The sequence below is a fragment of the Hypanus sabinus genome, chromosome 15 (genome assembly GCF_030144855.1).
Source record: "Hypanus sabinus isolate sHypSab1 chromosome 15, sHypSab1.hap1, whole genome shotgun sequence".
NCBI classification, from domain to species: Eukaryota; Metazoa; Chordata; class Chondrichthyes; order Myliobatiformes; family Dasyatidae; genus Hypanus; species Hypanus sabinus.
The window spans coordinates 34,682,424-34,709,138 of NC_082720.1; the positions used below are offsets into that span (position 1 = coordinate 34,682,424).

Below are 26,715 nucleotides of genomic sequence, written 5' to 3' on the forward strand. Positions count from 1 at the left end.
AGCAAGTGGCCTATAAGAGGGTTATTCAACAGCAATTTATTTAAAGCTACACTTAATCCAAGCAGGTTCTGAGAACTGTCTATCTCACTATGTAACCTCTCAGTAATCAATATTATTTTACAGCAATTCTTATTACTTTTCTTGAAAATGTAAACTAATGACTTATTCCACCACTATGTCCTTTGTCATTTTCTTGGTGTTGATGGCTTATTCCACTTCGGAACAGATATGTCCTTTTGTCATTTCCTTGGTGCTGTTGATTGGCATCATTTGTGCTTTGTTTTCTTTTTAAATGCATACATTTTTAAAATGACTTGAAAGTAGATGGAAATACAGAATAATGACAATTATTTATATGTGTGGTATAAAAACAAAAAATACTGAAAGAAGTTGGCAAGTCAAGCAGTATTTCTGGAAAGAGAAAGAAAAATAATGCCCTTCTATTGACCAGAAACGTTAACTTCTCTTTCCATGGGCTCTGCCGGAATTGTTGAGTGTTTCAGTATCTTCTGTTGTTATGTCAGATTTCCAGCACCTGCACTCGTTCGATTTTCAGGCATTTTAATATGTGTGGCGTTTGATGGAAGCTCTGGAAAATGTTTACAAAATCAGCACTGCAGCAGTAAAGGGATTAATGGTGTTCATCAGGTTTTTTTAAAATAAGATTTTATTAAAATACCATCTAATTTATTTTTCATTTATGAAGTGTTTTAAGATGAGTTTACTAATTAGAAGAAGTACGCTGGGGAAATATGAATACAGCTATGACTATTGCTTTGTAAATTTCCAAGTGAAATTATAAGTATTATAAAATGATTGCATTGTACACTGTTTGGGATCTTGAGAAAATTCATAGCCTATGTAGAAATTCGTCTTTGGTCAGTAACATTAAACTGGACCTTGGATATCATGTGTTGTTGCTATCACTGCTATAACACTGTGAATGAGGGATGGATTTCTTAGTGAAGTATAAGATTGTTTATACTTCAGGATTATGATGCATGATGTGCACTTCTTAAAAATTTAGAATTAAAGCTTATGTGTTGAAATATTCTTGTTAAAATAATATTCAGTAAGAAGAAGCCATTGCTTGATGCTTTTTATCACAGCAAGTTTTACTTAAAAAGTGTAAATTGACAGTTTTTCCATTTTCTATTCTCTTGGAATACCTGGTTTCTGCTACAGTATAATACTACATGCATTGAAGGATTTTTATCTATTAGTAAAGTAGCTTATTGTTATCTGTAAGTAAAGTCAGGATCATTACCACTTGCACTAAGGGGTTGAAGTGTTGCTGAGGCACTCTCCAGCCTTATTTCTTATTCCAAAAGGAATTATTAACCAAACAGCGAATCTTCCTGATCCAAATGTGCTTTGTACTGGCTTATCTCATGGATTTTCCTCATGACCTGCTGAAGTGCTAATAACTTAAATACTATTTATAACAACATTCAAAAATTGACACTGGATCTGTGGTCATTTGGCAGGACCCTTAAGGTACTATATGTGAAATGAGCATATCATCAGCCCAGAATGAAGTGATCATTCCACACTCGATGCTAAAGAAACTAGTTTTTGTGCGCACTGAGGCTGAACTCTTGTCTGTTGATGGTCTCTTTACCTCAGCGTACAAGAGAACATGCCTTTCTAAGATGCAGTCCTTCAGCAACTTGTTCCGGTGTCACAAAACCATTCTCTGACAATCAAGATCTACAATGAGAACCTTACCAACTTGGATCACTTTATGTATATCAGGAACCATGCCTCAGCAAGGTTAGACAATAATGATGTAATTCACCACTGTCATCAATGTGCACTTCAACTGCCTGAGGAAAAGGACTGTTCAAAGACCAAGACATAGTAAGAAAGTAGTACAACACAGAAACAGGTTATTTGGTATGCCTCATCCATGTTGTGGTGCCCAGCAAGCTCATCCCATTTGCTGACACATGGCCCATATCACTCTCAGCTCTTCCTATTCATGGATTTGTCCAAATATTCTAAACTTTGTTATTGTCACTTCTCAACCATTTCTTTGTAGAACTCATTCCATTTAAGAATTCATTTAAGACCACAAGCCTGGCACCAAGATCATAGACCATTGAAATACAGTAATCCGTATCTGGTATGCCTTGGAGTGGTAGGGTCTCCATTTATTTTCTGATCATTATGGTTCTTGTAGTCAAACATGGCGAGCAGTCTTAATTCAGTTTATGTTTAGAGTGCGAATGAACTTACAAATTTTAAGGAAACTAAATAAAGAGCTAAGAAACAATGCTCAGAGGGCAATTAATGCTAAGGGGCGTATAGACAAAAGGTGCTTCTGAAATATCTATCAATTTTATAGATAAGAGAAATTCCCTAGATAGAGATTATTGTAGACAATAACTGGAGAAGTATTACGAACATCACCTCCAAAAAATTGTCCAAGTACACTGGCAGGTTAGGTGAATCAACATTCTCGGTATTGAGGTACTGATCCAGCTTAGCTAACTCCATTCTATATCCACACCTGATGCCAAATTCCTGAAAAAATACTCTGTGCTGTTCTCTGTCATGGCAAGCAATTTCCAGCAGGATAGAAGACATTTCAAGGGAGAATTAGAAGCCTCTTCAAAAAACTGTAAAGTCTTGTCTAACTCATGGGCAGGTCTGACCCATTAGTGCATAAATTATCTGAAAGGCCTGTGGACACTCTGAACCTTTTCAATAGGAACACAAAGGCGGCAAACTGTAGAAGGAGCATTTAACAAATCCCACCTGCTCACCTATGGCAGCATCTATATGTCCTGTATAGAACTCATTTGTCACCTCAAATTTTGTAGTCCTAAGATAGAAGCATATCACCCTTGACTTGGAGGGTCAGTCCAAGAAAAAACCATTTTGAAAATGGTGTTGACTTTTGGAAACCATCATTTACTGTGATCCATGCTCCATAGAATAATTGAGACCAAAATCAATTTTTTTGGCTCACCATCCTTTTCTTAAATCTTATCTGTGTAAAATACTTGGGAACATTTAATTTACCTTGAGTACAAAGTATAAACACACATTTTTACCAGAATGGCAAATGAAAAGTGGCAAAGTGCTAAATCTATTGGATCTAATAATTTTTGTATTAAATAAAACAGTCTGAGATTTGGTAATGTAGAAGTAAAAGTATAATTAAAGTCCCAGTAATCGTCATTGCCTAGTTTGCATAACTTCTCAATATTTGCCTCATAGCTCTGAAGTTGTTTGCATGCACTGGCTTTTTACAGAAAAATGAGTAATATCTTTTGAAATTTAAGGAACAGAGGACTACAGTAAATGCTGCAATACATATTTCATAATGACTGTTTTTGGCTACAAAGTGAATTTTAGTCAAGTTCAAACACGAGATTTCTCTTCATGTACTGCCCTTTCAAGAAGAATGTCATAAATTGCAAAGCTATTTACATATGACCTTGTTATATCTTTAATGTAACGAGAAGGTATTTCAGTGGCACTGTTCGTACAGTTATTTTGTGCCTTGGGGTTGGGTGAGCATTTATATGTTGACAGAGTGTTGGGCTGGTTCAGTTTTTTTCTGCAAAGGAAAGGATAGTGATGTGATGGTTCAGTGTTGAGTGCATTGTCAAAGAAAATAGATTAATTGTCATGTTCGTATAATAAACTCATACAAACTGGTTTCTAGCAGTCCCAAGTCTTCTCTGCATTATGAGCTCTTTCCCCAAAAGCTGCTGAGTATTTCCAGGAATCCTTGCTTATCACTTCCGAACCATCTAATTTAGTATCAAGTCAGATACACGCTGTTCAGAAATGAGTCCTTTGTCTTTACTTTCAGGCTCTGATACGACTCATAGGAGATGTCCTGACCACTCATTCACTCTCCTGTCTCAATCCCCAGGGTACTGTGCTCCAGCCATTTATTTTAATTATTTTTGCATTATTTTTCTCTGCTCTCAGCTAATAGCCCACATCGATCTTCCGCTGCACATTCCAAGACATCCAGTCTTGGATTCAAAGACTTCATCTGACTGCCAGATATGGTGAATTGGGCACTAACTTTCTAAGCTATTCTTTTAATTTCAGCGACATAATTTTTATTCCAGCTAACTGGTGAGATTCACATCCATTTTAACTTGGTGTGATCTCAACATGTGAATAACTTAAAACTGAGAAAATTTTTATCTGCAAGTATAGAAAAACCAGATTTCATCCAATCTGCTTTGTGATTTTTCTGACTGCTGGGTAAGGCGAGTACATTGAAGTTAAATGCATAACCCATTTGCCTGTGGCGACAAGACTGGGAGAAATGCATCTCCTTGCTATGTGGAGAAGAGTGTGGGGAAATTTAATCAGGGTATTCAAAGACAGACATTGTTTCTTGGCAAAGTGATAGGTGAGCAAAGGACAGAGATTTACACTACATCATGTATTCAATGTGCTGGCATAAGGTACCTGTGTATCAGTTGATCCCTTAGTAGCCTAGTACAAGTGCAAAGATGACTTGAGTGGATATAACTTCCCTGCATTGCCGTTAGATATTTTCCCACATGTTTTAATTTTAAAATTATACTAGGGTTGGATGGATGATCATGCTTCAGGTTTCTTGATTGAGAGCAGATGTACGTTATTTTTCCACAGAATACACGCTGCCTGTTCTGTGACTCTTACCTGGGTAAATGCTGGGTAGCAATTTTTATCAGTGCCCACTTCAGTTTTCCCTTAAGATGATAAATTGTGCAGCCTGTTTAAAGTAAACATGTATTAAATTTTGCCAAGCATATGGGAGTAAGACTTATTGTACAAAAGTGCATTTAAATCAGGTTTACTAGTGTCCCCCCCAAGCTTGCAAGGAATCTCTGTTCCTAAGCAATGTGGAACGAATACAAAATCTATTGGGGTTTATTATTGGTAAATTGGTGTGCTATTCTCTTTGGTGTCCCTCTAAACAGAAATGAATTTTAGGTACTGAGCACAGTGGAACTTCAAGTGATTGTTTGCCAGTCCACATGGTCTTGCAGTGCTCAGATGAATGATATCACCTGCTGACTTCATCAGGTTAAAGATCTTACAGTGTGATGAGGGAAATCCACAGTGAGAATGTATCAAGTCCCAATTCCATACAGATTAATTTTGGTTTTCTAAATTTTAAGTCTGTCAATTTTTACTGAGTTTTTTTTCCCCTGTGATAATGACATATCTTTATTTTTGCTTCATTTTGATATTAAGGTGACACTATTATATGAAATGGTATAAGCAACAACCATTGACTATATATTATCAAAAGAGGTTTTCCTTTTTTCTGTCACACATCTTTTCTGAATATGTTCTGAACTAGTGAATAAAGGACCATACAACTTGCTTCTGTTTCAGCATTCTGTAGTGGCAGTAGGAAATGTTATTTGAACAGAGGTAGTTTAAAATTAAGGTACTTCTAATTACTCTCCATTGGCAGTATTACAATCACAAAACATTTTGTTAATTGGAAAACTGGCATGCATTATTATTACATTTCAAAAGAATATGCCCAATTTCTTTGTTCCCCGGATCAGAGAATAGTCACTACCACAAATAGAGCAGTTTTGAAGAAAAGGAGGAGATAACCAAACTCAAGGTTGAATTTTGTGTCTTGAGCATTTTCAGTAAACATTTGATTCTATATCTGATCTTTCTTCTTCACAGATTAAAGTTCAAAGTAAATTTATTACCAAAATATATACATATACATCATCATATACTACCCTGAGATTCATTTTCTTGCAGACCTTCACAGCAAATGAAAAGAAACACAATAAAATCGATGAAGAACCACATATAACAAAGTGTAGGAAAACTACCAACGTGCACAAGACAATAAATAGTGCAAATACAAAAAGGGGGGGGGGAGAAATAATATTCATAAATAAATAATTAATACATATTAAGAATGTAAGTTAAAGTGTCCTTGAAAATGTGTCCATAGTTTGTGGAATTAGTTCAGTGTTGGGGTGAATGAAGTTGTTCACTGATGGTTGAGGAGTAATAATTGTCCCTGAACCTGGTAGTGTGGGATTTAAGAATCCTGTGCCTCCTTCTTGATTACAGCAGCAAGAAGAGAACATAGACTGGATGGTGGGGGTCGTTGATGATGAATGCTGCTGTCCTATAGCAGCACCACGTTTTGGAGGGCTTTACCTGTGATGGAGTGGACTGTTTCCACTATATTTTGTAGGGTTTTCTGTTCAAGGATATTGGTATTTCCACACTTGTAACTAATTGATTCATTTTTCACGTTGTCTTTTTCTTGCATTTGTTCTGTTGGTCTTGATAGTATTACACTAAATATCTCCACTTATTTGCATTATTAAACTTACAGTGAGAAATTTGAAATTCTGTGGCATTAGTTTCAATTCTTACAGCTCAGCAAATTGAATCTTAAGTGGAGTGCTGGATGAGCTAAGCCCTTAAAGAATAAGAACTGGCTTTTCTCTGTTGTTTATCATAATAAACTAATAATGATTTGATTTTCTGTGTTATTCATAAATAGTGCTTGTAATCAGAGATTAGTTTTTTTAGTTTGGAAGTTACTGTGTTTGCACAGGGAGACCTATTTCATGATACCAGGGGAATACATAATGTCAAGAGAAACAAAAAGCTTTCATTTGCATGATGGATCTTCCAGCAGTTTTAAGTGTCAGAATAACTCCAGGCTGTATCTAATGAAAAGTCTCAGCCCGAAACGTTGACTGTGCTTCTCCCTATAGATGCTGCTTAGCCTGCTGTGTTCTATCAGCATTTTGTGTGTGAGGCTGTATCTAGACCTATTTTGTCACCTCGAGTAATAAACTTTTGTTCAATTACTACAATTTCCTATATGTAGTGTTAACCATAAGGCCATATAACGTGCATGTTAAATATGATTACAGTGCCTATAAAAAGTATTCACCCCCCCCCCCCCCCCCAATGTTTTACAACGTTGAATCACAGTGGTTTTAATTTGGCTTTTTTGACACTGATCAACAGAAAAAGACCCTTTCATGTCAAAGTGAAAACAGATCTCTACAAAGTGATCTAAATCAATTGCAAATATAAAACACAAAATGATTGGTTGCAGAAGTATTCGCCCCTATCAAGTCAGTATGTAGTAGATGCACCTGTGGCAGCAATTACAGCCTTGAGTCTGTGTGAGTTGGTCTCTTATCAGCTTTGCACATCTGGACACTGAAATTGTTCCACATTCTTCTTTACAAAATTGCTCATGCTTTGTCAACTTGCATGGGGATCATGAGTGAACAGCCCTTTTCAATTCCAGCAACAAATTCTCAATTGCATTGAGGTCTGGTCTCTGACTTTGCCACTCCATGACATGAACTTTGTTGTTTTAAGCCTTTCCTGTGTAGCTTTGGGTTTATGCTTGGGGTCATTGTCGTGCTGAAAAACTAATCTTCTCCCAAGTTGCGGTTTTCTTGCAGACTGCATCAGGTTTTCCTCCAGGATTTCCTTGTATTTGCTGCATTCATTTTACCCTCTGCCTTCACACACCTTCCTGGGCCTGCTGCAGTGAAGCATTCCCACAGCATGATGCAGCCACCACCGTGCTTCACGGTAGGGATGGTGTATGGTGTTTGGTGTTTGGCTTACACCAAACATAGCGTTTAGTCTGATGGCCAAAAAGCTCATTTAGGTTTCATCAGACCATAGAACCTTCTTTCAGCTGACTTCAGAGTCTCCACACACCTTCTGGCAAACTAACTGAGATTTCATGTGAGTTTTTTTTTTAACAACAATGGCTTTCTCTTTGGCCCTCTCCCATAAAGCTGTGACCGGTGAAGTACCCGGGAACCAGTTGTTCTATGTGCAGATTCTCCCATCTCAGCCACTGAAGCTTGTAACTCCTCCGGAGTTTTCATAGGTCTCTTGGTGGCTTCCCTCACTATTTCCCTTCTTGCATGGTCACTCAGTTTTTGAAGACAGCCTGCTCTAGGCAGATTTACTGCTCTGCCATGTTATTTCCATTTCTTGATGATTGACATAACTGTACTCCATGGGATATTCAGTGACTTGAAGTCTTCTTTTATCCATCTCCTGACTTGTGCCAGGATACTGACTCACCAGCAGTTGGACCCTTCTGATACAGGAGTATTTATACTACAATCAATTGAAACACCTTGACTGCACACAGGTCCCCAAAACAAATCTCCATTTAATTAATTATGTGACTTTTAAAACCAGTTGGCTGCACTGGTGATGATTTGGTGTGTTATAGTAAAGGGAGGGGGTGAATACTTAATGCAATCAATCATTTTGAGTTTTATATTTGTAATTAATTTAGATCACTTTGTAGAGACGTTCTCACTTTGACACAAAAGAGTCTTTTTTGTTGATCAGTGTTGTAAAACAATAAAACATGAAAATTTCTGGGGGGAGGGCAGTGTTAACGCTTTTTATAGGTATTGTATATTCTGGCCCTTCTCCGTGGATTGTCATCTTGTCGCGGTGGAGAAGCTTGTGTGGTTCTGAGATCCCGAGGGTGATGCCTCTGGAGCTATGCTCCTGGTAGGGTCACCCATGGCAGTAAGATCGAGGGTGAGGTCCCTGACAAGGAACAATCCAACCAAGACCTCAACGGTGGAACAGGTGGAGGTAGTTACTTCAAACTCAATGTCTGTGAAGGCGGATGAAGGCTGCAACAAATCCATCAGCTCCAATCGTCGTGGTTTCCATGCCATTGGAATCAGTGGGTTGATTTGTGAAATAGTGTGTACTTCTTGGAGTGCAACATTGAGAACATGTTAAACAAATACACGCACAGGCGTCTTTGCTCTGTGGGCCACTTCTTCAGAACAAAGACCATCATCCTCGACCTCAAGGGATAGCCACGGTGCCGATGATTCTGCCAATGATTTTAGAGAACGATTTCTTAAAAACTGGACTAGTTTTAACTTTAATTGTTACAATTATAAATAGAAAATAGTTGCAGCACTCAGTACTGTTTTTTCTCACGTTCTCAGGAAGCGATGAGTATCTGAATTTTGGGGATGACCTTATGCAGCAGAGGTCTTGCAGGATCAATTGTCCCAAATGTCAGAGCGTATGAATGCTGAACGGTGTGGTAGGGCAGTCATGGACATAGGGCTGGATTTTGCCAATGGTTCTGAATGAAGCCGCTGGCTTTTAAATGGTAGTATGTTTCTCAGTGTTAGATTTGTTAACACTGTGCAGTTTTTGCATGTGATCAATTTTAATTGTGCTTCCTTGTTGCATCTCAGTGAAATGCCAAGTTGACATTGCATTGTCCATCTAGCCTTAATGTTATGACACTTCATTACAATTGATATTATAAATATATTGATATAATTGATACTTTTACTTACATCACTTCAGGAGCCAAATTAAATTGAATAATTTGGGATTAAAATCATATTTAACCAGACTTGGTAAGGATATTAGATTTCCTTTCCTAAAGGGCATAAGTGAAGCAGATGGATTTTTTTGAGGAAGTCGTAGTTGTATATTAACTATTTGTGAATAGTTAATTGCTCTGTGTGACAAAATGTACTGAACTGCCAAATTAGCCTGTATAGTCATGTATAAGTTAATGGACAAGAAAGTATTTTATCCAACTCCAACATGGTCAAAACATTGAACCATTTGGCATGCAGCCAATGTTTCTTTACCAGCAAGTACAACCTCCAACTGTGGTACCCATTATTTTTAAGATGTGTGATTGCAGGGCATAGGGTCAAACACTGGAATTTGGGACAGGGAAGTTCTTTTTTGTGTGGCACACATCAAATGGAGCAAATTACGTTATAGAGATTAATCTAAATAGTGGAGGTACTAGTTAAATCTTATGGCTCAAATTCTACAAGATTGTGATAAAAATGAATCAGTGGAAGAAAAGTAGGTGAAATAATTTAGATAGGATAACTGGTTTAGGAAGTAACCCAGTAAAGCACTATTAAAACAGGCCTGATCATAATAGATTATTGAAGGAAGTGGAATTATCTTATCTAAGGATTTAAATATATTTACTTATTTATTTGTTTGTTTATTTTTTAACATCAATGTTTTGCAACGTGTCTTTCCAAAGAAAGTAAGAGCATCCCACAAGATTACCAAAGACTCGCTAGTCTAATTAAAGTCTAATTAAAAATTCTTATTTAAAAATGGATCAAACATAACCAACATAGATTTATATAAAAGATGGTTATATATTTGACTAATTAACATTCAAGGAAATAAATAATTAGACAAAATGCAGTGAGTAAGATTACCATAGCTTTTCAAACGGTATTTGAAAAATAAGGGGCTTATTAACCTTGTATTAAGACAAATACAGATTTAAAATTGACTGAAGGGCAGAAATACAAAGGATAGCTACCATCTTATTTTGGAATTAAAACATGAATACCATCGACTAAAATGAGCGTGGGGACACAAAGGTTTTCAGATTATTGACAGATTTGGTTCACAAAGCAAATTTTAACATGTGGAATGTGCTGTCTGCTCAAATGACATCTAACCAATCCCCTTTGAAAAGTTATTTGCTTAGAATATGCAACACAGAAACAGGCAACTCTGTCCAATGGCTAACACTGGCATTTATGTCCTACTTAAAGCCATTTGTAGCTGTGGGAGAAGCACCGAATAATGGATTTAAATGAATAATTCTTGCAGAGAGCCAGCATAAGGCTGAATATTTTCCCAGGACATTATTATTTTATCAATTATCAGTACAAAAATAAGAAACATAATAAGACACTTTCAAGCAATTTCATGAGGACATAAGCAAATTGATAATTGAGCAATCTTAATGTGGGGAAAATGTGAGGTTACCTGTTGGGAGATGGATATATACTTTTTCTGGCTGGTATTTGTAGCTTGGCAGCAAAACCTGGATTGCATTTACGATTTTGATAGGATTGAAGGACACTGATCCGGAGGCAGCTAAAAAGGAAAATTAATTTGGTTTGGTTTAAAATTTTATTTTTTGGTAGTAATTTAGGGTTTCTTTAAAGTACAAAATATTTTAAATTAAAATATGTACCTCACATAGCTTTTAAATGTGTCTGAAATTTAGAAATACTTATACGTTGTCTTAAAGAAGGGTCTCAGTCCAAAATGTCGACTGTTTATTCATCTCTATAGATGCTGCCTGACCTGCTGAGTTCCTCCAGCATTTTGTGTGTGTTGCTTTGGATTTCCAGCATCTGCGGACTTTTGCATGCTTATGCACAGTGCGCCACATTATTAGGTACCTCCTGTATCTAATAAAGTGGCCACTGAGTGTATGGCAATGGTCTTCTGCTACCGTAGCCATTCACTTCAAGGTTCGATGGTCTCAAAGATGAATATTAAGGACATGAATAAGATGCAACCAGTTTACTGAGATAAAACATGGATGAGAAACCAGAAGAGCTGGACTCTTCACTAGAGAACAGGAAACTAATATTGAACAAAGGGGTTCATACTGAAATTTGCTTTGGAAAGTAATTAGAAACTTGTATCACAGGGTAACAAATTGAGACATTATTAGTGCCATTACACAGGAAGAAAGAGAGGTGGGAGTATTTGTTAAGCAGCTTCAAGTACCTTATCAAAAAAATGATTGAAGTAAATAATTTTAAAGAAGGATTGGATAATAAGCAAAGGTAAGGCAGAAGTATTGAAGTAAGTGGATAGCCCTTTTAAGGTATTCATTGAAAAATAGAAAATTCAGTTATTTTTATCAACAAAGAGCAAGCAAGGCTAATTCCTGAGATTATAACAGGCTGTTTTGTTTTAAGGCATTAGTATGTGTTGGAAGTCACTGTATAAATGGCTAGAAAGTGCTTTTTCAATGTATAATTTGCCATATTGACACTATAAATCAGAATGATCTCTGAGAATAATATAGTGGTCCTTTTGTTGTCAAAACCAATTTGCTACTAGTCTATGGGTGGAAAAGCTTTGAATTTATTTGCATATGCAAATAAGGATTGCCTTGAATCCACCCAGTGCCGAGTGCTGAGATCAGAAGAACCAAGGTTACTGGCAATGCAGACAACCCTAAATTCCAACCCTCTTTCTTTTGCTGCCATCAGTTCAAAGCTCTCCAGGTTCATTCAATATAAGCTTCATTATCTGTCCCTTTCCAATCAAGAATAATTGTCACCGGCCAGATTGACGAAGACAACTTTTCAGATTGTGAGTCATGACTGATATCTCAAAAACAGGATATACAAAAGCTGAGAATGATATAGTGGTAAAGTCCTTTTGCTGTCAAAGTCAATTTGTAACTCATTGTAATTATAGTAAAAGAAATGTATTTTTTAAATCTGCTGGGATTCTGTACATAGTACCTTTGGATTATAGTAATTTTCTTCAAGATAACAAGGTTACAATTCTGTGGTATAGTTGTTTATTTTGAGGATTGATATCTACAGCAAGTCAACAACTCAACTGAAGACTGATCAATTTAACCGTGTCTGCTTCAGAGTCAACTGTAGGACTATCCTTGTGTGCTAAGAAAGAGATCAGGATTGTGGTTGCTTGGAGTACAGTGAAACTCCATCAATTTGTTGTTGAGTGTCCCATCATTCCCTTTATTATTAGTGTCACTCTCTTACATTGGATCTTTTTGTTTGCAGGTGGAGATGGAACATCTGCAGACCAGTTTTTTCTGGATCAGTATGTGGCAGTGACCAATTATGACAAACAGGAAAGCACTGAGATTAGTCTGTATCAAGGCCAAGTCGTGGAAGTAATAGAGAAAAATGAATCTGGTAAGTTAATTCTGGAAATATGAACAATTTTGCTGTCTAATACAAAAAAATTAGGAGTTGTTCAACATTTCCACTCAAATCTCTTTCATCACTCTAGTAAGCGGCCAATTTCAGAAAATGCGGTTTGCTTTAATTCTATAACAATTAATGTAATCTCCACTGTATGCTTTCTGTTTACTTTAGCTATTATTTGGTAAGTATACATTCACAGATTCCTGTGATTTGCATATTCAATTACAGAAATCCACTTCCAAACATATAGAACACAGTACGGTCCTTCTAACCATGATGCTGTAACAACCTTTTAACTTACTCAAGATCGATCTACTCCTTCACCCTTAATAACCCTCCGTTTTTCTAGCATCCATGTGCCTATCTAAGTGCTTCTTAAATGGCCCCGATTTACCATCATTCCTGGGTGTGTTCCACTGTGTAAAGAATTACCTCTGGCATCACTCCTCTACTTTCCTTCAATCAACTTAAACTTTATGCTGGCTTGTGTTAGCCGTTTTTGCCCTGGAAAAAATCCTCTGGCTATCTACTCTTTCTTTGCCTCATTATCTTGCACACCTCTATCAAGTCACCTCTCATCTTCCTTTGCTCCAAAGAGAAAAGCCTTATCTCACTCAGCTTATCTTCAAAGTACAAAGTTCAATGTACACTTAATATCAAAGTATGTATACATCACCGTATACTACCCTGAGATGCATTTTCTTGCGTGCATTCTGAGTAGACCCAAGAAATACAATAGAATCAATGAAAAACTACACACAAGGATCGACAAACAGCCAGTGTACAAAAGGAATCAAACTGTGCAAATACAAAAATAATAATAATAACAATAAGTTAGTAAATAAATAATACAGAAAACAGGAGTTGTAGGGTCCTGGAAAGTGAGTTTGTGGGTTGTGGAATCAATTTACTGTTGAGGTGATTCAGGAAAGTGATGGTTGAAGGGTAATAACTATTCCCGAATCTGGTAGTTTTGGAGATGAGGCTCATATACCTTCTTCCGGATGGCAGCAGCAAGAAGAGAGCATGGCTTGGAAGGTGGGTGTCCTTGATGATGGATGCTGCTTTCTTGTGGCAACACTCCTTGTGAATGTTCTCAGTGGTGGGAAGGGCTTTTCCTGTGCTGGACTGGGCTTTTTGCACCACTTTTTGCAGCTTTTTTTATTCTTCAGCACTGGTATTTTCATATCAGACCATTATGCAATCAGTCAGGATACTCTTCACTGTGCAGTTAGACAAGTTTGTCAGAGTTTTAAATGACATGCTGCATCTGTGCAAACTCCTAAGAAAGTGGAGGTGCTGCAGTGCCCCTTTGAAATGGCACTTGCGTGCTGGCCCCAGGACAGATTCCCTGATATGATAACAACAAGGAGTTTAAAACTACTGGCCCGCTCCACTTCCAATCCCCTACTGAGGACTGACTCCTGGATCCCTGCTTTCTCCTCTCTGTAATCAATAATCAGCTTTTTGGTTTTGCTGGTGTTGAGTGAGAGGTTGCTGTTGTGGCACCATTGAACTCAATTCTCAATCTCCCTTCTATATTCTGATTTGACAACACCTTTGATTCAGCCAACAACAGAGGGGTTGTCAGCAAACTTAAATATGGCATTGGAGCTGCACTTAGCCTCATAGCAGATGAAGGCAAGGCAGTAGATGTTGTCTATATGGACTTTAGCAAGGCCATAGACAAGATCCCACAATGGGAGGTTGGTCGAGAAGGTTCATTTGCTTGGTTTTTAAGGTGAGGTAGTAAATTGGATTAGACATTGGCTTTGTGGGAGAAGTCAAAGAGTGATGTGGTCTGGACCGGCTGGAAAAAGGAGCTGAAAAATGGCAGATTGAATTTACTGCAGGCAAGTGTGGATTTTGGCACTTTGGAGTACACACCAGGATAGGGCTTGCATGCTGAGCAGTAGGTCGTTGAGTGCAGTAGAACAGAAAGATCCGGGAATACAGATCCATAGTTCCTTGAAAGTAGTGTCGCAGGTTGATAGGTTGATAGGGTCATAAAAATGCTTTTGACACATTGACCTTCATAAACGGTATTGAGTACAGGAGTTAGGATGTTATGTTGTAGTTGTTTAAGATGTTGGTGAGGCTAAATTTGGGTCACGGTGTCAGCTTGGGTCACCTACCTACAGGAAAGAGATCAATAAGTTGAAAGAGTGCAGAGAAAATTCAAACAGATGTTGCCAGGACTTAAGGACCTGAGTTATAGAGAAAGGTTGAATGTGTTAGGAATTTATTCCCTGGAATGTAGAAGAAAGAGGGGATATTTTGACAGAGATATACGAAGTGATGAGGGGTATACTGTAGTCAGGGTAAATGCAAGCAGGATTTTTCCACTGAGGTTGGCTAAGACGAGAACTAGAGGTCATGGGTTAAGCAATCTCTTCTCTCGCTTCTCACAGTTACCTAAAGTATATCCCATTTGGCCCCAGGGCTTATCTATCCTCATGTTTTTCAAGATTTCTAGCACATCCTCCTTTGTAACAGCAACATGTTCAAACATATCAGCGTACTTTATGCTGTCCCCCCCCAATCATCAAAGTCCCACATTCCCATTGTTTTCCTGATGTGTGTAGAGGATACTATTTTTTTCAATGACAGTGTCAGTACACTAACATGTGATAGTATGATAAAATATGCATTGGTCTATTAACAGATTTGCTAACTTTCAAAATGTTGCTCTTTGCATTCTGGTGGGAGGGGAGTGGAACTGAAAAGTCCCATGACACTGTATCAATTCTGCCAATATACTTTCTTCGATCAATATTCTTAAAAGGAGACTGCTTAAGTATTATCACATTACTATTTATTGCTGTGTACTATACAAGTGACTGCTGCAATCTGCGTGTCATACTGGAAAAGCACATCATTTGCTGTAAATAGTTGTGAAATGTACAGAAGTCTGATATAACTAGCTTTAAAAAATATTATCCTGTTTTCTACCTCGGGATTTAATGTACATTTCTTTACACTAAAATATGTTGGGTCTTCATAACGAGAATTGTACAACACAGAAACAGAATGCGGACCATTATAGTAACCTGTACTCACCCTATTAGCCTCCATTGGGTCTGTAGCCTTTGAAGAACAAATTGTAACTGAAAGAACCATTTTCTAGATAATGAAGCATTTATTCATAATACCATAAGAACAAAACAACAATTTGTCCCTTTTCTCTAGCACTTAAGTTAGCATTGAATAAAATACTGCCTTTTTTGCCAGTCCTTTGCCCATTGTTTCTCAAGATAATTTTAATTATTATCTGCTTCAAAAATCTTGTAATAGTTCTGTATATGTATCCATGACTTCAAAAGTAAGATAAATTCAAATCAGTTTTTCTGCTTGTATAAATAGTAAGTTAACACTGCAATTTTGGAGAAAATCCATTGCAAGAATCTGTAGAAAGCCATTTTTTTTTACAATTCCACTGCCTGACATATAGATGATTTTTACAGTGCTAATATTCCTTTCGGTGGCTTTGAGGCAATTTAACAATTTTTGTTGCCTGACAAAATTGTAAATAAAAAGTTACAACTTTTTTTTTCTTCTTTGAGATGCTTGTTACTGCAGTTGCTCCTTTCCACCTTTCCCAGGATCTTTGAGATAACCAAGTCAGCATTTGGATGATTTTGCAGATATTTTTTTTTGTTTTCACACAAAGATAAAATATCCCATCAGCAGAGAGGATATTAAATTTTCTCAATTTTTCTTTGACCGTATATGTCCATTTCATTGAAGAGCATAATTCAGATAGTGTAAATAATGTACTGCGTGTGAAACATTTTTGCTTCTAATTTCTCTTAAGATGGCTTGCCAAAATAATGTTTCTCATGTTTCTCAGCTCCTGAAAGTTAACAAATTGTCAAACATTAGAGCAAAGTTTCAATGAAACGATTGTTTCCTACAAAACTGCAATTGTGACTCCAACACAAACCAATTGGTTTCAGAACATCATCTTCTATTGACTTAAGTTCACTCATAATTTTGCTGCTAGCTTTCTTTCACAAGCTGACTTAAATCCTTTCAAGGACATTTTTCACAGAACATAAGACACTGCTTCCTTCTTCTTGTAAGTTTTCTTACCTGTTTGTCTCCATGATCAACTCTGCTGTCCGGACACTTCAATCAAACTTTTAAAATACATGCTAACATTTGAATCTTTGCCTTTAAAAGCTACTCTGAAATACCTTGTGTTGGTCTTCAGATGAAACTTCTTTTATACATTTCCTTGTTGTAGTTGAAATACCTAAATGACTGCATTAGACAATTTGCTGTTATGATTTTTCTGTCATGGTGAAGCAAGCAAAATTTAATGGGTTGAGGATACAATTTTTTAAAGTCTTTTTCTTTTTTTACAGGTTATATTAAATGCAAAAACTTGATTGCTTTAGCTTATTTTCCACCATTCTGTTGCCTATTGTCACTATTAGAACTGGAGTTAAGGTTGCTGCTGTCTGCTTTTGCACTAAATTATCATCACTGAACATCAACATGCTGTCCCATATTTTCCTTTTGCAGTGGGATTGTGGACAGGTAATGGCCCAAGCTACAGAAGTGAGCCACCAGTTCCTCATGTCTCTCGTCTCCCTTATTTTCTGTGGCAATTAAAATATATTTAGTATTTGGCTAAGTGTGATAATGTCTCAAAAAGATATATTTAAAAATAAATTATGTGGACACTATATAAAGCTATTCCTTATGCTGTAAAACAAGTAAATAGAGAAATGATGAGGAAATTATAAATAAGGTCAAATATAGACAACCTCCTCCTGCCCTCCTAGTAAGTTTAATTCACGCATTTCAGTTACAAAATTAAAAGAATAAAGACATCTATCTAATGCCATAACTTATGCGGTCTGCTCTATAGTCCTTGACATGTGAGAGGCCTTGAGATGATGGTCCTTTTAAAGATGCATGGGGAAGTGTCATACTATTGAAGCTGAAATGCTGTGCAAACAAGGAAAGAGCATAGGTCACTCCACAGTGAAAAGCATTGACATACACAAGGAATAGATTCAAGCCAATCTGGATTATAAGGAAATGAGTCTAGACTATTGGCAACACTCCATCAGCAGTTGTTCATGTTACAGTTAACTTCTGTTCTGAAAATTTTTTACTAGGATGAGCTGATGAATTGTGGATTGAACTAAATGTAGTTTGATAACCCAGATTTTAGTCCATGTGCCAAATGTGAATGTTTGTATCATTAAATAATAACATTAGATTATAATCATGTTTGCTTGTGTCTGCTTAAGTTCACCTAGCTCCCCTTTAACCCTGTTAAGTAGATGCATTTTATCTCGAAAGTTATACACGTGGTTTTGTCTTCAAATGCTGAAAGATGATGAGAGAGATACGTATAAAACATATTGCCAACTTTCGTGCTATCCTATCAAGAAAAGAAATGAAGAAAGGAGGAGAGAGAGACCCTAGATCAGGAATGTCAGTATTCATCTCCAAAAAGTAGCACATGAGGAGTGTTCGATATCTCTAGACCTGTACTCACTGAAGTGTGGAGCATGCGGGGCAGTGGTCAGGGAGAATTTCACGAACCTACTAAATATTGAAAGAACTAGAATGGAGAGGATGTAATGTATGGATCTATTTCTTTTAGAACAATGACAACCCACCTCCTTCTCAGCACTATGTATTGATCTGTCGTCTGCATGTGCACTGTTTTCTCTTTCCCTTGCTCTCTCATTTCAATGTGAATACACTAGTTCAAGCCATCTCCTGCATGTGTGATCTTATTTAGAATATATATGTAGTTGTGTGCAGACACAACAAGATGGCGATGAGTACAAATCTGAATGTCAGAAAATATCACAAACTGCACCGACAGTTACGGCACGATCAAGGGACGAAACAGTGCAAGTAAAATAACACAGAGAAGGCTGTCACGGACACCAAGGCGTGAGTGCAGTACATAGTAGCAGTCAAAGAGGGGCTGAATTTAAAGTGAGAATAAAATATGGTAATGGCTTCAGTTGAGAAAGCTGATGAATTTGATAGTGCTAATGAAGGCTGTGAGTCGTATCTCAAGACGGAGGAACTATATTGTAGCGTGAGCAAAAGAAAGCCCCTACACTAATTATCTTAATGGACCCAAGTATATACAGTCTCTTATGCCACTTCATAACCCCTGAAAAGCCAGCAAGCAAGACGTTCGATGAAATTGTTGCAGTTTTACAAAATCACTTGAGCTCTTAACTGTTAGTAATAGCTGAGAGATTTAAATCCTACAAAAGGAACCTGTCAGAAGTTGCAAACACAAGGAAATCAGCAGATGCTGGAAATTCAAACAACAACACACACAAAATGCTGGTGGAACACAGCAGGCCTGGCAGCATCTATAGGGAGAAGCGATGTCGACGTTTCGGGCCGAGACCCTTCATCAGGACTCGAAGGGTCTCAGCCCGAAACGTCGACATCGCTTCTCCCTGTCAGAAGTTGAAAGCCTTTCTGAATACACTGCAGAACTGCGCAAACTTTCCCAGTGCCGTGAGTTTAGAGATGGACTTTCTGATGCATTAAGGGACAGGCTGGTATGTGGCATGCATTGTCAAAGCACTCAAAGAAGGATACTGGCAGAAAGAGGCCTAACCTTCGAATGGGCATTGACCATTGCAATATCGTTAGAGTCTTCAGCAAAGGATACAGCAGAACTACAGAAAAGGAGATTAGAATGTGGAATGCACTAAATGTCCCTGAATGGTGCAAAAAGCCAAAATGTTATTGATGTGGCAAATCCTCCCATGATGCAAATGACTGTCGGTTCAAAGAAAAAGCCTGCAGGAAGCGTCACAGACAAGGTCACATGGATAGAGAGTGCAAGGCAGACAAAAAACACAATCAATTGAAAAGTCTCAAACACAAAACTAAGCAAACGCATAAAGTTACCAAATGTAAAACAGAATCAGAATCAGAGTCTGACAAAGGAGAACTGTCATGCCTAGAACTGCAAAGTATAACTGAAGCATATCACAACATCATCTAGGTCATAGTAGATGTGTCTGGTGTAAAACTAAATATGGAGTTGGATACAGGCTCACCTTTGTCCATAATTCCAGAGGCTGCCCACAACAAACTGTTTTCTTAGATACCAATGAAATCAACCACATCAGCAAAGGCTATCTTCTCTGAAGACTATCTTCGCCAAAAAAAGGTTTACCAGAACAGAATGTGAGTAATAACAAACCACGATACATGTCGGAAGATTTCTGACTGTTCATGAAGAAAAATGGCATCAGACGTTTCACAAGTCAGCTCCCCACCACCCAGCAATGAATGGGTTAGCTGAAAGGTTTATCTAAACCTTCAAGAAATCTATTAAAGTGATGGACAAGGGCAAGATTTCTCTACAGCACAAGATAGACAGCTTCCTTTTTGTGTATTGCAACTCTGTTTATGTGATGACATAATGTGATGAATCAAACACCTGCAGTGTTCATGAACAGGAATCTGAGATATTGCATAGACCTCCTGAAACCAGATCGATGGAAAGAATTGAAGAATAAACAGTTCAGCCAGTTGCCAAGTGAAGCAGCAAGGAGCTTCGAGATTAATCGGAGAGTGTGTGAATACTGAGAAGAAAAGTGGACACCTGGTAGGATAGCTGAAGAACTGGACCACTGATGTACACAGTGGATGTTGGAGATCAGTCATGTGGACCAGACACTGGATGCTCAACTAAAGAACACACCTGAGTCAACTGTATCCCACAAGACGGACACCACTAATGGCAGACCTCTAGCTCTAATAAGGCCATTCAACCATTAATAATTAAAATAATAGATCTATCTAAAATGATCTCGCGGGCCAGATATAATTGTACGCCGGGCCGGATATGGCCCGCGGGCCTTGAGTTTGACACCTATGACTTAGAGTATTGGACATCCTGACAGTTGTAGGACAGTTCTCTGCGGTGTTTGGCACATGTTCACAATATACCACCTTCTGTAAAAAGAAAAGGTCCCAGCTGTTTTAACTCCATGTTCTCATTTAATTCCTGTTGGTTGACTTAGTAACTGTGAGCAAAAGATTGGGGAGAAGCAAGGGATGTTTGCCAATCATGAGTGCCACCTATGAATCGGAGTGGTTTGCTTCAGTGGAGGTCTGTGCATTCAGAGGGAACGGATGCTCAGTGGTGTGACCTCAAGTCATAGGAGCAGGATTAGTCCATTCGGTCTATCAAATCTGCTCCCCCATTCAGACACAGCAGATTTATTTTCCCTCTCAGCCCCATTTTCCTGCCTTCACCCCAAAAGCTTTGTTGCCCCTTACTAATTAAGTACCTGTCAATCTCTGCTTTAAATGTGCCCAATGACTTGGCCTCCACAGCCATCAGGGCAATGAATTTGATAGATTCACCACCCTCTGTTCTCAAAGGCCATCCTTGGAATCTGAGGCTGTGACCTTTGGCCCTACACTCTCAAAAGTGTTTTTCCTGCTTTGCATGTGTAATGGCAATTGCCAATATTTCATTGTTCACTATCTTTGCTGTATGTAGGAATTTCCTGCATTGGAGCAGAACTGCTCACCACACCCCCCCTCTTCACCAGTTCTCAGGGATAATCCAACTTCTAACCATGTTAATTTAGTTGGTAAATAATTTACACCAATATTCCATAATATTTCAGATTTACACTTCACCAGAAGCCAAAACAGATACATTTCAGCTTTTATTTTCATTAAAAAAAAATTTTTGTTAATTATTTTTGAAGATTAACAAAAAAAGATACATTAAGTCAATATGTCATTATGTACAATAAGGAATTAAATTAGCAAATAACTGATTAACAAAGCTAAGCAATATATCCATAATAAGAAGAAAAAATAACGTTAATATTTTTTTGAAAGAAAAAGGAAAAAAAATACCCCTACTAACTGAAAAAACCCCAGCAAAAACAAAACCATTGAAGAGCATAACCCCGGAGCTATACATCATACAAGCTTCCATAAAAAAAACATCAATCTGCCAATTCAAATCCACTTAAAGAAAAATCAGAAGGAAACCATATTAATTAACTCAAATCAGATGATAGTAGCAGGCAAATGAACCCCACCTTTTTTCAAAATCAAATCAAGAATCAAAAGTTCAACTTTGATTTTCTCCAAACTAAGGCATGGCATCACCTGAGAAAACCATTGTATCAAAGTCGGAGCAGAAGCATCTTTCCATTTCAACAAAATAGCCCTTCTGGCCAATAATGTAACTAATGCAATAAATTTCAGCTTTTAAAGTCAGCAATTGTGCCTTAAAAATAGTGCTTTCCACAAGGAGAATGCAAACCATCTACAAAATGCCTTAGTCAAACCTCACATTGAGTGTGGGGGACGAATGATTGCAACAGTAAGATCTGAGAAATGCCCATCTGTCTCTGGAGACAAGGCATCTGTGGGGATCGTGGAAAGAAATGGGAGAATGAAATAACTGTGGAATATTAATGCACTGAAGAAGTCATTTGCTGGAGAGCTTTTACCGCTGCAAGAAGTGGCAGCAAATGCATTGAACAAAATTAAACAGATTGATATGTTTGTGCTCGCAGGGTGGTGGTTTGTCAGCACGTCCGATGAGCAGGGTTGGGTCCCCGCCACGTGTCTGGAACCCCAGGATGAAGCTCAGGATGACCTTTCAATTGTTAGTGCCAAGCCGGGGGAAGGTAAGCAGCCAAAACAAACAATGAGTTTCATTCAGATGGAGCTTGTTCTGCTCTAACCTTACCATGCTTATTTATCTCTTTTATAATTAACAAGATATTAGTTATTTGTATAGTGGTATTATCTACATTTATTGATTAGAAATATTATACAATTATAAATACACAAATTTATTTTGTGCTGGGAAATAAGCAAAATATACTCTTATCTAAATTAAAACGGCCAAAGAATTCAGACACCTTCCATCAACCCTCTTGTCTCTCAAAGCATTTTAAATGCACTAAGCAGAGATAAAAATTGAAGGGCTTTTACCAATAAGCACATAATTTTTGTTGAATATTTGGAAACTTATCTTTAGCAGGTGGGACAAACTTTGCTTTGCTCAGTTTGAACTTTATGGAAAGACATCAGCCTTGGCTCAGTAATAGCCTCATGCTTCTCTTCAGGAGGTTTCAAACGTGGATTCAAACATGTTTACAAGACTTGAGCCCTTTAATTAACATTTAGTGATGTGCCAAGTTAGTGTTGTTAGTTGGAAGTTTGATCTGCTTCATGCAGAGAGGAACTATCTTCCCCGTCTGATGAAAGTAAAAAAGCTTATGGCAGTCTTTATCAATGATGAAGTATGTTCTTCCCTCTGTCCCATTTCTGACATTTATCTCTTAACCAGCATTTATTTAAAAAGAATAACAGTATATCCAGTTATTGATGTCATTGTTGATTGTGCAAATGTGCTTTGAGATTGGTTGTTTTGTTTCTTGTTTCAAATCAGTGCCAAGACTGGAAGCACCACTTGACTGTAGGGTTTTGTGATTCTGAGCATTATAGAAGACACTAAATAATGTTTTTTTCTTTTTACCATTATTTCTTCCTTGCTCTATGTAAGTCACTTCCAATTCATCGCACAAAAGGGGTTAGAATCACACAAACAAAATCACAGACTACACAATAAAAATAAACATGTAAAGTAAATACTTTTAAGAACTACTTTGTAGCATTCTGTAGGTGTTCATGAGTAGGAAATTAATATTTGTGAATGGTGAAGAAGAAAATGGACGGGTTAGATGAAATGTTGGGAATCAAGGAAATAAAGCAGCTGATACTGGAAATCTAAATTTAAAAACTAAAATGGTGAAAATACTCAGGAGGTCAGATCAAATTTGTTGGAAGGGAAACAGAAATACAAAAGATTCTGCAGTTGCTGGAAATCCAGAGCAACACACAAAACGCTGGAGGAACTCAGTAAGTCAAGCAGCAACTTTGGAGGTGAATAAACAGTCGACGTTTTAGGCTGAGACTCTTCATCAAGACTGATGAAAAGGCGGAGGAAAGAAGCGAGGGTTAGAATGTGCAAAAAGGGCAAGGAGTAAAAGCTGGCAAGTGATAGATGAAACCAGGTGAGGGGAAAGGAGGAATGAAGTGAGTACTTGGGAGGTGATAGGTGGAAAAGGTAAAGGGCTGAAGAAAAGGAAATCTGATAGGAGAGGACCATGGAAGAAATGGCTCCATAGGGAGGTGAGGAGAAGTGAATAAATAAGAGAAGAGTCAGAATGGAGAATGGAAAAAGGTAAAAAGAAGGGGAAATTATCAGAAGTTGGAAAAATTGAAGTTCGTGACGTCAATTTGTGGGCCATCCTTCCCCAACATGAGAGTGGCCTCATTGTGGTAGTAGAGGAGGCCATGATGGACATGTCAAAAGGGAAATTAGAAGTAGAATTAAAATGGGTGACCACCAGGAAATACTATCTGTTGTGGTGGATGGAGCAAGGGTGCTGATGAAGCACTCCCCCATTCTCTGTTGGGTCTCAGTAAAGTAGAGGAGGCTGCCTCAGGAGCACCAGATACAGGGGACGGCCCCAGCAGACTTACAAGTGAAGTGTTGTCATACCTGGAAGGAGGGTTTGGGCCCTGAATAGTGGTGAGTGAGGAGATGTGGGGTAGCTGTAGCACTTGACCCACTTGCTGGGCCAAGTCCCAGGAGGTAACCCTACAGAAAATGGAGACTACAGGGCAAGGAGAATGAAAGATGTGTTTACTAGTAGGATCCCATTGAAGGTGGCAGAAGTTATGGAGAGAGAGTTAATCTTTCAGGTTGAAGACCCCTCATCAGAAGGGCCTTCAATTTGAAATGTTAACTCTTTCTGTTTCCACAGATACAAACTGAGCTGAAGAATATTAATGCCATCTTCTGTTTTTATTTTATGCAAATGTTCTAAGTGAAAATGTATTAAGTTGCCTCAGCCTAACACTAAGAACTGTCTCTCTGGGCATCAACGAATCAATGTATCTGGATTTTATTTATTCATTCATAAAGCTTTCAGGGCACTGACTTGTGAGAAGAGAGATTTAAGTGTTATGACTATTAGACAGAGAATAATAGGACAATGTGCACAGAAGTAATTTATTTATTCATTTCAAAGTAACTTTTATTAGTTACATTGTAAATTATTATTTCTCTACCTGTATATAGATAATCCCAGTACGTTGTGCGGTGCTGCAATTGTACTCTTTCCTGACAATGGCAGTGCTTTCTATCAGTAGCAAAAGATTATTCAACAACATAAAAGTCAAAGTCTATAATGAGACTAAGCATAAATAATCTCCCAGTTTTTAATGCTTGATTAATATTATCCTTCTCAGTTATATTAGTTTCTCTGAAGACCTGAGAGGTTTTTTAAAAACTAAAAATACTTTTTCAAGGGAATAAAGACTAATCCTGTAATCTTAATGTTAGACAGTAATTGTTTTGTTTATCTTGGCCTCTATATGTTCAGATGTTTTTCTCTATTAATTTACTTTATTTATTCAAATTAGAAAAACAGCATGGTAACAGGCCCTTCCAGCCCAATGAGCCCAAATGTACCCAAGTGATCAATTAACCTAATAACCCGTACATCTTCAGAATGTGGGGGAATCCGATGCATCCAGAAGAAACTGCTACAATCACGGGGAGAACATAGAAACTCTTTACAGACAGCTGTGCTACTGAACCCAAGTGGATAGCTTAATATATTTTAAAATTATGATTAAGTAATATCATTGACAGATATCAAAGTATCAACACGATTTTTATTTACTATGGTCATCAACAATAGTTTTATAGTATGTTTATGTTGATCAATGGTAAATGGCTTAATTGCCCATTCTATGGTTTTTAAGAATGCAACAAGTTTTATTGTAGTGCAGTTAGAATCATTAATGAGCTCTTTATACTCTGTCGTCAATTCCCATTTTCCAACATGCTGCCAGTCATTAAGCCATTCTGGTCTCTGCCAAGACATTTCGGCCGTCGGCGGACTTTAGGAGACCTATACATCAGTTTCTGGGGTCAAGGTGGATGGACACGTGCTTGCTGTTATGGAATCTGTATCTGCTTGCTGTATTTCATGTGTCTTGTCCATATGTTCTGCATGAAGTTGCTTAGCAAAGTTTGCTTTGCTACATTTATTTTTAATTTGTCCAATCCCAGAAAATGTTCCCATAATTTTGAACCCATTACCAACTGACAGACCAACTGCTCTTGCTCAAAGCTGTTGAAATCTGTTGTGAATTGTGTTTTTTGTGCGGGACCATTCTTATAGTAGAAGGCTAACAATTCCATGATATTTTACCTGTTTAACTATTATTCTCGATGAAAGCCATTTTACTTCAGGCTCATTTGTACAGGTCATATGCTCCCAAAGAACTGTAGATTTTGAATGAAAAATATTCTTCACCTATTTTAGATTCCAGATTAATCTTCTAGAATGTCAGCTCTTCTGTCTTTCCATTCTAATATCGGGTATTGCTTAAATGAGATGATTGGCCCCAGACATCATCATTGCATTTGAATTCATCTTCCACATACCTGTTAAAAATTTGCACATCATAAATCTGAATTTGATCATTTGTTTACATAGCTACTATTCCTATCTTAAATGCTTTTTCCCTTCAGTACCTCATTCATTTGTGGGTTCACACTTGGGTTTGTCTTTTGTGATCCAGCCTATTGGGTCATGCCTAACAGAAGCAAAACTTGCCCATTGGCCCATCCACAATCAAGCCCCCACTCACACTATTTTTTTGATATTCTTCTGACATTCCCATCCTTCTGACATTCTTCATTTTCTACCATTTGCTTACGTACATACCAGAGACAGTTTACAGTGGTCAGTAGCTACCAAACAGCACACCTTTGATATGTGTTAGGAAACTGTAGCACCCTCAAGAAGTGCACAAAGTTTCATGGGGAGTGTACAGACCCTGTTCAGACAGCAGTGGAGGTCAGAATTGAGCCGGTTGCTGGAGCTGTCAGGCACAG

The 26,715-nt window shown here is 37.7% G+C and overlaps 1 protein-coding gene across 2 annotated transcripts in view; it reads left to right on the top strand.

Annotated features, from left to right (window-relative positions):
• sh3pxd2b (SH3 and PX domains 2B) overlaps positions 1-26,715 on the top strand; it is a 283,763-nt gene that overhangs the window by 221,964 nt on the left and 35,084 nt on the right. For both annotated transcript variants that reach the window (XM_059990197.1, XM_059990198.1), the window contains 2 exons: positions 12,600-12,734; positions 22,304-22,417. In XM_059990197.1, the coding sequence (XP_059846180.1) occupies positions 12,600-12,734; positions 22,304-22,417 (249 nt within the window). The remainder of the gene's footprint in view (positions 1-12,599; positions 12,735-22,303; positions 22,418-26,715) is intronic.